Genomic DNA, 11,145 nt, shown 5'->3' with positions numbered 1-11,145 from the left:
AAATAGAAGATGTTACTCAGCAAATGCAAGTATGTGTTGCTCAACCGTTTTTTCTTTTCTTCTCTCCCAAAAAATACCAGGCCATTGAGCTTCTGCTGACTCTACTGACACCTTGCACCCACCACTGCAATAACGCCACCATTCATCACAGTCCGTGAGGTAACCCGCGGCTGCCTGTCTCTCTAATCGTCATATAAACAGGTGTAGACGTGCATTCGCAGCGCTGGTTTGGACTGTGAACTCGCGAGATACGCAAAATATGCGTAAAACTAAACACAGCGTGGCGTGACTTCAAAGCGCTGTATTGGAATGCTGTTTTACCAAGTGGTGGGGCACCAATTGCGTTTAAAACAAAAACACGGTTCTACATGGCTTAGCAGCGCTGCTTTTTGAGCAAAAAAATAAGCAAATGAGGTACAGATCTAAACATAGCGCGACCGTCGATGTTTCAAACAGCACTGGATCGGAACGATGTTAAGGCGCTTCAAAACAGTTTACTTTGAAAATATGATTTTATTATAAATATAGCAATTTATCCAACAAGGCATTTGAAGCAATGTACAATACAGTATTTTAATACCAACATAAAACATTTTTAGTTTTTAAAGGAGGAAAAAACGTGTTAAATGAGCTATTATTATACATGGCCCTATAATAACACCAGCTTACGGAGAGAACTCGGGACTGAGTCAGCTCAACCACGAGTACTTTATGCACTTTCTAAGCTAGAGCGGTTAAACAAAAACAAACCCCACCAGCAACAAATGTGGGGATAATATATCCATATTTCCCAAAAGGGGGAAAATATTCACAATAGATGAAGGGCCATTGCGCGAAATGTCACTTATTATATGTTGTTAAATGTTGTTTCCTCTTCGGTGCAGTGTGATTGACGGCTGCGTTGGAGTTTGTATTGTTTGTTGATTCGTGCACGGTTGCCGAAGCGATAACACCATTTGTTGTTTAATATTTTAAAAAGAATGTACACACTTGTTATTAGTAAATGGAACAAGCTCGGCATTGGCTACTAACCTGCCACGTGTTCACTGCAAGGCAGCACTGTTGCAGGACCTTAATGTCCTCAATAAATACGAGTGGCTCAAAACAAAGCCCATGGCATCACGTGACCGTAGGGCTATCTATTCTATAGGCATCGTACTCAATTTGCCAGTTTCTCCAGGCAAAAAATGTCCGTGAGCGCACAGGCTACCTTTTACAGACCAGCCATCATCGGATGATGCACTTGAGCAAAATTTCCAAGTAAAATTAAAACATGTGAGAACTGAATGAAAAGCATATGCGTTTCATCTGTGTGAGCAGAATGCGTTTAATATACAAAGGCTGTGTGTTTGAACTGTGATCTGAATGCGGCTCACATTTGCCGCTTCTGCTGAATGAAAATCGTATATATCAGCTCACCTTTAATTAATGTGGACGCGCACACTGTCAAGCAGCGGACAGACCAAGCTTGCGACCACATGTTTCTGAGACCAAAGAGTTTTGGGGCATCAACGTTTTTCAGTCTCACGCGATATGCGCAAGTGATACCACTGACTGTAATGTGACGTCAATGTGCAATCTACTTATTCAGCAGCCCATTCTGCAATCTTCATCTGAACCTTAAAAACAAAAATACTATCCCTGTTTTGATGAAATCAACATACTTTGGCCATTTCTTGGCGTAACACAAAATAGATCTCTTTATCGATATTTGTAGCTCTTTAAGGACAATCCCCCCCCACACAACATTTGTACACTAAGTTAAAGTTAGTGTTGAGATGAGCGTAATGTATGAGAACATCAAAAGCAGCTACCAGCATTTGCCTTTTGTGTGTGTGTGCCCTTCGATGTCCTGGATACAAAGTAATTTAATGTGCACCCATATCTTCATGTATCCACTCTCATAGAGGAAAACGCAACATAACCGTGTATTGTAAAAATATTGCATGTCAATTGCTTACGAAATTTCCACAGGAACAAACGATCGTTACTGGAAGGCCTTGCTGAATTACACGAAATTCAAATGATGTGTTATCGTGCAATGCAATCCCTTTTTACGGAGTTTTAGCTTTTTTGCAAATATACTTAAATACCATGTGTGTACTGAAAATAGTAATGGATGTCAATAGCCCTTTTTAAACAAAATAAGAGGTAACATTTCAGCCCTGCAATGTCATGCCCACGCCACTGTTAGTGGAAGCTCCTCAATTAGAGAGCCCCTCTAGATCGTATTTGGCCTACTCTTCCACGCTGCCTAGACGTCATTGGAAGCAGTGCGAGAGCCCACACATCAACTCAATACACATGACCTGCCATCGACTAACTGTGGTGTAATCATGTATTCTGCTGGGTGGACAGAGGCAAGGGGCGGATTAAAGAAACTTGACCATTGTTTCAACAAAGGTATTTTCCCTGCAAGATATCATATGACCGAATGGAAAATGTTTTTAAATTTAATGCCATAGTAATGTCACTGTTTCATATCAAAACAAGCATATGCGCCGTCAATTACATTTCTGAATATCTTACATCATGTGGCACTATTTTTTTTTGAACAAATGACAAGGCTACAACAGCGTACTATAATAACAGTGCTCCAGTTGTAGACTTTCTCCACTCTGTGTCTTAAGTGGTGCCGACTGCAGCAATCCTGATCATATAATTGCATGTTTTCAAAGCGTACATCAAACATCAAAGCATCGTGTCCCCAATCTCAACGTATAGAAGAACACGGTATATTTGGTCAAACCACGAGGGTTACAAATTTCAGTTATAAAACCTAAAAAAATGGGCCGAATGTGCGCACACCCTGTCGTAAGTGGTGTTGAGTGACTTAATAAGTGGGAGCATTAAAATGTTGCCTGCGGAGACGATACTCGTCGTCGTCTGTGGTATGTGGTGCCGCACCACTTAGTACCTTTGACGTGGCATGTCACAATCGTCAACGAACTGAGGCCACAATCTGACATGCAAATAGAGAGTGAGAAACTGAACAAGTCTCGATGTACGGCCAACAGTTTTTCTGCGGCGAATTTTTTTGGAGCCTCAGCAATATGAGATGAATGGATGCTTTTTGCTGGCGTAAGTTTCAAGCTGTACATTCGAAGTGGGCTACATTTTTTGACAACCGTGACTTGCTATGCGCCAAAGGTGCAGAGTGTGCCACCAGTCTGGACTACGAAGGTGACTTTAAAAAAAAAAATCTCATATGAAATAAAACATGCGAAATAAGGATGTGATACCAGTAATTTGTTTAAAAATATAATTAAAATTTTTTTTTTAAACAAGAGTACTCACTCTGTAGCAAAAGGCAGTAATAATTGTTTGAAACTGATGACTTTCCGGCTTGCACCGATTCTTCTGTTACAGATCGGTTTTTGATTTCACATATGGATCAGAAACATGGTCATTAATAACAAGAGATCAGGATAAAGATACAAATGTCACCACGTCCAGGGCTGTTTATGCTAGCAACAAAAATGCAATGAAACCTCAATAGTTTTGATGATGACGACGACGATGATGATAATGATTCATTACCATGAGCACACATTCTACTGCCAATAAGCCGTGAGTCAAACTGAAAGACTCACAGCATTTCAACAACAGCAGATGTCATTTGCTGTAACAGGAGTTGAGTCAAGGAAACAATTTCTAAAGGCATCCGCTGCTGTGAGTGCAGGAGAGAACGGTGACTGTCGACAGACGCGCAAAATGCACACCGGCACATACAGGACATGACTTGCGCACCACCCACGCCTTCTGTAATGTCTGTGGAAAAACCACCTGTGATCTCGTCATAGCTTTAACCAGTTGCAGTTAGCGTGTGGGGGGGTTTTAAAATGAGAGATGAGTAAGATGTAAAAAGAGCTGATTGTTGACTCTGTGGTCTTCACGTGCCGAGCGTTAAAAGCAAGAGAGGAAGCCAAGGCAGAGGAGCTGCCTCATCCACGCACATCTCAGTGCCACGTTTGCAGTCAATTGAGATTAAATTCTCCAACTTCTGTGACATGAATCGCGAGGAGAAATTTCCTGCGAATAATTGGTAGGAGAAAAACTAAATGGCAAATTAACACGATTTTCTGTCAGTTTTGTCAATTTTCATCCGTTAATTCGACAGAAAATCAGTTCATGCTAACACCTGAATCGGCTCCTATACCCTGAACACGTTGCCTGCTTAATCACTGTACTGTACTTGCACACATGATTGGCAAATTCAAACTCGGATAGCTGGAGTGGTTACTGCCGTGTTAGATTTCACAGATGATCAGCGTCTCACGCATCACCTCTATCCAGCGACAGAGAACGTGAATGTGAAATTAATCAGTCACAACCTGTAGAGCCACTCACAAAGGGGAGGACGTTGATCACTAACGTGCGGTGACGTGTCTTCCAATTCAAAGTGGAGTACTCACACATCTGTTATTGACATCTGGCCAGCGTAGAAGAGTAGGCTACCCCAGAGGAGCTGACAAGAGCTCCCTCTCGTGTGGCACCTTCCATAAGCAGTGGTGTGCATAAGAAATTGCAAGCCTGCACCTTAATCTATTTTACACTGCCATTGTTTTGTTACGATCCGATTTGGCAGTGAGAAGTCGTGTTATAAATTATCCTTTTAACATCACAGTACTCCAGAGGACATTAGCAATCCCATTGATGTGCAGCTGTGTTGGAGCTGCCCGCCTTTCAACATCAAGAGACAAAAGGTCTTTGGGTTCACAACACCTTGATCATCATCACCACCCTGAATCGCTGCCCACCATGGGCCGTGTACACTTGTACACGAACTGAGTTGCACGATCTCCATCAAATAACACATCGTTTACATACCAAACAGTTATGCATAAAAAGGCACGATGATGCTTGGCAAGATGTACGCGTACGGCCCCCTTGTCAATCCACTGCTTCGCGAGGGCCTTCGCAAGCCATGAGGCAGATTTGACAGAACGTTACCACTCTCGTCAGTGTGGGTTAGAGAAGTCGGGGAGCATAGACGTGGTAGTACAGTACAGTATAGAGGACTGCACAACCCTCTGCTGCCCACCACAGCCTATGACACCTGTTTTTGCATGTTCGTCCACCCAAACACTATCCAGGCTAAACTCTGAAGAGTTTGGGCACCATTTCTGGTGATTAGGTCATAGGCGCACGGTAATATGTATTTAAGTTATATATTTCGTTTTTAGCCTGCATATATTAGTTGATGGGTTATTCACTTTTACTTGTTAGAATATTAGTTTGTCTGACCTTGATGCACGTTCAGAGCATTCGTTAAATATTAAATTGCATCCTTATACGAGTGTTAGTTGCAAATGCGCTCATTTCCAGTGAGGCATTCTGAGTGGTAGGTGGCCAAACGAGAAAAACATAATTATCTTGTTTTATCTTTTACGACAAAGTTTGGCTGTGGTTTGCAAAGAATGGCCACGTTGGGTTATTTGCAATGACTCGGCGCATTTAAACGGCATTGGTGATGTTTGTATGGTCTCGTAACCATCCCGCAAAGCAAGATTTCCGATTCACCCATTGCCGCAATTATGTTGCTACAGCAAATCTCAGCGCACGCACCTCCATTTAGCACGGTTGGCTACACACGGTGCGAACGAAGTTCAAAAAACATACGAAAGTTTAAGGCTAATACCACATCGCTGCCTTGTATTATGGCGCACTTCATGACAATTGTTAAGAAAACACTGTGTCTGTAAAAAACGTCGTCCGCAATTCTAAACGTGTAACCTCTTTTGCGAATGTAATAGGTTTGTCCAACCCACTCATCGTAAGAAAGCGTAAAAACTTACGAAAAAAAGTCTCTTAAATCTTGTCCAAACTGTTTGGACAAAAGCAATACAAAATGTCTGGTCTCGAAAAGGCACAATCTGGAATCTATAATTTACCTCCACGTTCCTGATGATAAATTGTACCTTTAAGCCTCGAGGTCAAGTCGAAACTGTAAATATGGTACACATTTTAAATGCCCCTGCAAGATACACTGTGTGTAGTTTCCAAAACAGGAGATTATTTACTCATTCACTAAATGTCTACCAGATTCTGGAGTTCAGTACAAACCAGATGTGTCTGTTACCTTCGAGTTGTGGTATTGCATTACTTTTAAATACACGCATGAATACAATTTAGGCTGTGTTTTTTTTTTTGTAAAAGGCTCAGAATATTATACAGACGCACTATATAAATGTTGTACAGGCAAAACATTTTGATAATTGTATTGCCTGTACCACATTTGTAATCGGATGTTTAAGCTACACATGGGCTCGCACTTTTAATAATATTTTCCAATATAACGATCTCTAAATAAATTCTATGACTCTGTATCGTTAGTACTTACATTTGGGGGGCATCACAATACGCCACGTGTTAATTTGTTGTGTCGTTCCGCCCCCACCCCCCACACATTTATCATTCTGGATACCTTAAAAAAACATAATCGTAACACATAACACTTGTTTGTATAAATTTGTAAAAAAATGACGTGGCATTCGGTAGATACACCATTTAGAGCCCTGTTTTCATCGAGACGCCTGTGCTGGTGCTTAAGAGAAGAGCCCAACCGAGGGGGGCATCTTGAGCACGTGACATTTCCAAGACAATCGGACCAAAGGAAAACAAAATCTCAATTTGCACAATCAATATGCACAATTGTGCGTTATTTTTTGCACCCATCGCACGCAGTGCACGGCTGCAAATTGCTGCATCAGTCTTCCAGAAATACATGCACACACGCTTGTCACTTCAAAGCGTTTGCACGTATCAGCTGCACGTACGGTCCGCTGGTAGGTTTATATGCCCTGTAGTGTAGTGGTTTCAGTGTCAATTTTACATGCAGTAGGGCACACGCATATATATATATATTATGTATATTGTATAGCAATCTACAGAAGTGGCAGACACAAGACGCCACGAGCTTGTTAGACAAATGCTGGCTGTTCGGCTATGGTCTCTGGGTGGCCGGGAGGCACATGTACGGCAAGCGAGGGAGACTTGTAATGCACTCCCCCCTTGCGCCCGGTCTGCCGAGACAACTTTTTGTTCCAGAGCATCTGCCACGACTGCAGCGTCTTAGAGCTCCAGATCCACATGCCGCTGGTGATGCCCACCACCAGTGACATGAACACCTTGAGCAGGTACACCTCGATGGAGGGGATGGACTGGACGGCCGTGCAGTCGGGCGTCTGGTTGCCCTGCGCAGCCCTGCACTTGGAGGCCACTGCAAGGGTCCTCCAGCTATCAGCGTTGTACCATTCGTAGAAGTAGCAGGCGATGACGCAGGTGGCCGGCACGGAATAGAGCACGGAGAAGACGCCGATCTTCACCATGAGTTTCTCGAGTTTCTCCGTGTCCGTGCCGCCCGTGCGCATCACGCGGCGGATGTCGAAGAGTGCGACGAGCCCGGCCAGGATGAACGACGTGCCCAGGATGAGGTAGCAGGTGAGAGGGACGATCACGAACCCCGCCAGCGCGTTGGGGCTCATGAGTCCGCCCACGTAGCACAGGCCCGTGAGCTCCTCGCCTGCAACCTTGATGCGGACACGGTGGCAACATGGGTTTGGTGTTAGACATGTCGACGAGTTGTAGACACGTATCACCAGACACGTGTGTGTGTGTGTGGTAAAGATGAGAGCACAGCAGATGAGTGAGGTCTCTACTCTAAAGATTGTAGGCATGGATGGGAAGTTAAAGTGACATTCTGAAACTAAAACGTTGTACATGATCTTCAAGCTTCTATAAATGTCACACAAATAAACTGTCATTAATACCTATTTTAACTCCATTATAAAGTGACAACCCTATAACCAGATGACAGCCCAGTGAGAACGAATATCTTGTTCAAGGAAGAGCTGGGACACACAAAAAAAGACTGTAAACGTATTAATATACAGTATATATACGTAGAGTGCAAGCCCAAGTAATTAATATCATCAGATAGATAATGCACACGACCGCAATGGGCAAAACATGGACTGTAGTTGGATTTGATACTTCATAGACCAATCATCAAATATATAAAGAATGACCTTATTTTTCACCATTGATCTTGACACCCAGTATACGACAGCATAAAACATTTGACAAGAAGCAAACTGCCATGACAGGGGAGGGACACATAACATCAGCAAATCCCACGAAACATCACGCAGGATAAACCTTCACTAACACCAGAAGATGGAATTAAGGAGAGCGGACCTTGCGTAGGCCCAGGATCACGATGGTCTGCACGGCTGGAAGCGCCCAGGCGGCCAGGTGGAAGTAGCTGCTCTTGGCCTCGATCGCCTCGTGCCCCCACTTGATGCCGGCAGCCAGGAACCACGTGAAAGTGAGCACGACCCACCAGACGGACGCAGCCATGCCAAAGTAGTAGAGCAGCAAGAAGACCAGGGTGCAGCCGGTGCTCTCGAGGCCCGCCTGGATGATGTACGCACTGCCGCTGTCTTGGTCGCACGCGATGCTGGACGCGCCGGCGAACAGGCGCACGAGGAATGCCACCGAGTGCAGGCAGTAGCACATGGAGAGGAAGATGATGGGCCTCTCCGGGTACTGGAAGCGCGACGAGTCGATGGCGAAGGTGAGCACGGTGAAGGCGCTGGAGGCGAAGCAAAGCGCGGACCACACGGCGAGCCACACCGACGCGAACCGCTTGTCGGCGCCGCTCCAGTACACGTCCATGTCGGGCCCGCAGCGCGGCGCGCACGACTCGCTGCGCTCCACGTAGTGGAACTTGCTGGGGTTCTCGCACGACGTCGGGGACCCGCTTCTGGGGGGAGGCGGGTGAGGCTGGACGCCCTTGCTGTCGTCGCCGCGACCCACGTTGATGGTGGGCTTGTACGAAGACGGCACGGACGCCCTGCCGCCGGGTGGCTGCGCGCCCTGGTTCGGAGACCCCGTGTGCTGCGGGTGGCTGCTGCCGCCGCCGCCGTGGAGCGGAGGTGCCAGCGGCGCCAGTGGGAGTCGGTCATGAGGTTCACCTCCACCTGCCGCACCGGTTCCTCCACCTCCTCCTCCACCTCCTTCATCGTCATCCGCCGCCGGCGCCTCCATGCACAAGGCGCTGGGGTCGTGGCGCGTTGGCAAGCGGGCGCAGTCGAGCGCGTCGGGCCAACCGAAGCCGAACTGCTCGAGCACGGGCGCGCATCGCTGGCGCACGGCGCGGCACATGGGCCGGCACGCCGGGATGGGCTGCGACACCTGCTCGCTGCACATGGGCGCGTACACGGAGCACAGGAAGAAGCGCAGGTGCACGTGGCAGCCGTATTCGACGAGCGGCGCGAACTCGTGCAGCTTGATGGCGGCCTCCTGCTGCTCCTCGTGTCCCAGCGAGTTGGGCAGCCGCGTGGTGTTGTAGCCGATGCCCAGGCACATGGGGATCACGATTGGCTGACACCTGCCCTGTTGGAACTGCTGCTGCTGCTGTTGCTGCAGGTGTTGGTGCTGTGGTTGTTGTTGCTGCTGCTCTTGCTCTCGGCCCAAAGAGGTCCGCTCGGTGTCGGACAACGCCGCGTTGAGTCGCGCGCAGTGGATGAGGAGCAGGGCCAGAGGCACGGGCGCCCAGGAGCCACCGAGGGAGCGCAGCATTTTCCGTGCCGCGTGTCGTCGTCCTCCTCTCTGGGCGTGAACGCGCGCGCACCTCTCTCAACTGGGGTCGCCTCGTGTACCCCGCGTGCGCGCGCGTGTGCGGCAGTGTCTGACCAACGCTCTCAACTAGTTAGCGTTCAGCACTGAGTATACAAAAGTGCGCGCAGGCAGTGCGTAAAAGTTAGCGCGCATGATGGGTTTGAGTGCGCGTCTCCCTCCCCCTCCTCCAAGCCCACGGGGCTGTCCCCACCCTGCTTTTCTGCCTCCCCCTCCTCCCTCCAGCAACAATAAATAGTGCTTCTTCTGTGGCCACAACGTTCGCGGTGGAAGCGGCGGCCGCTTTAAAAGGTCGGGCTGCATTCACACCCGACGAATGGCGCGCGGGCTTCTCGGTCGCTAATAGCCGGCGATCAATGCGCGCACAAAGCCGCCTCGGCGTGACCAATTTCGATTTCAGTCCCTTTTTCTATTCCCTCTCGCAGCCCCCCAGCCCAGTGCAGTTCTCCTCCCCGTGCTCCGCCTGCACCACCACCACAACGACCCTCCCCACTCCCCTGGGCGCACACCGAGCCAGCGAACCAACCCCCGTCATCACCATCACCCAACCCAACACCACTCCCACCCACCCTCGCTCGCTTCCATCCTTCCTTGTCTTCTCTTTTGCTGATACTTTACGCTCTTCTGAAAATGCCCCACCCACCCCAAACCCCCTCCACCACCCCACCCCCTCCACCACCAAAAACGTCTCCGCCTCGACCCCCATCGCCCTCGTCACCTCCTCCCCCCATCGCGGAAAAAGAAAAACACGCGATAAGTTTTACAACGCGGCGTAGGTGTGCGTGTGCATGCGATTTCCAACCGCTCCATCATCGTTCCTCTCCGCGCGAACGTGGAACATGCGATGTGACAACTCGCGCGTGGCCACCGCCTAGGTAGACTCGGCCGTGACATGGGGTGAATCCTGCCTGGTAAAACGGTGTGCGAACGACAGCAACTGTGCGGATCTACAAAGACAACATGCGGGGAGAGCGTTGCGCGCGCGAGCGTGGAGGTTGTTGGCTTCGGATCAACGCAGCCTTTTTCAACGTGGGTGCTCGCTAACAGTAACGGAACTTGCCTCTGCGCGTGAGTGCGTGGGAGTTAGAGCGCACGCGTGCGCGGAGCGGTGACCCACGAACCCGGCAACCCGAATTTGTTTCCATCGCACGGCCAACACCGGGGACGATTATCTGAAGCGGCCATGGACTTATCCCCGAGGTCGACTCAGCCTCAAATGAGTACCTGGCGCGGCGTTTTAACGTCGCCTTTAGGGAGACAAATGAGGCCGGGCGTGGTGCTGGCCACCCACCCCCTCGTGCGTCGTGGCGGTATTCGTAGGGTGCTCGCTGACAGCACTTGCCCCAACAGTCTGTTAAGCCTTTACGGGGGATCTTTGTATTTGTGTGCAGACTGGCCCGAGAGGCGATCTCCACGGGGTATGTCTTTTGGAAGGGGGGGGGGTGTCGTCTAGTGATCTAAAGGAGCGCACAATGAGCCTTTATGCGCTTATAAAGGCGGCGA

The 11,145-nt window shown here is 48.4% G+C and overlaps 1 protein-coding gene across 1 annotated transcript; it reads right to left on the bottom strand.

Moving 5' to 3' along the window:
* Positions 1–493: 493 nt before the first annotated feature.
* LOC144719523 (frizzled-9-like) lies at positions 494–10,089 on the bottom strand. Its single transcript, XM_078595521.1, has 2 exons — positions 8,200–10,089; positions 494–7,532 (listed from the first exon to the last, which is right to left on the bottom strand). Exons 1-2 carry the CDS (start codon positions 9,583–9,585, stop codon positions 6,924–6,926), a joined length of 1,995 nt encoding a protein of 664 aa, XP_078451647.1. The 5' UTR covers positions 9,586–10,089; the 3' UTR covers positions 494–6,923.
* Between the last annotated feature and the right edge of the window lie 1,056 nt (positions 10,090–11,145).

Source organism: Lampetra planeri, chromosome 6, assembly GCF_965212315.1.
Source record: "Lampetra planeri chromosome 6, kcLamPlan1.2.h2, whole genome shotgun sequence".
NCBI classification, from domain to species: domain Eukaryota; kingdom Metazoa; phylum Chordata; class Hyperoartia; order Petromyzontiformes; family Petromyzontidae; genus Lampetra; species Lampetra planeri.
Note: the sequence above shows the minus strand (reverse complement) of the source record. Positions and strands in the feature narration are given on the sequence as shown.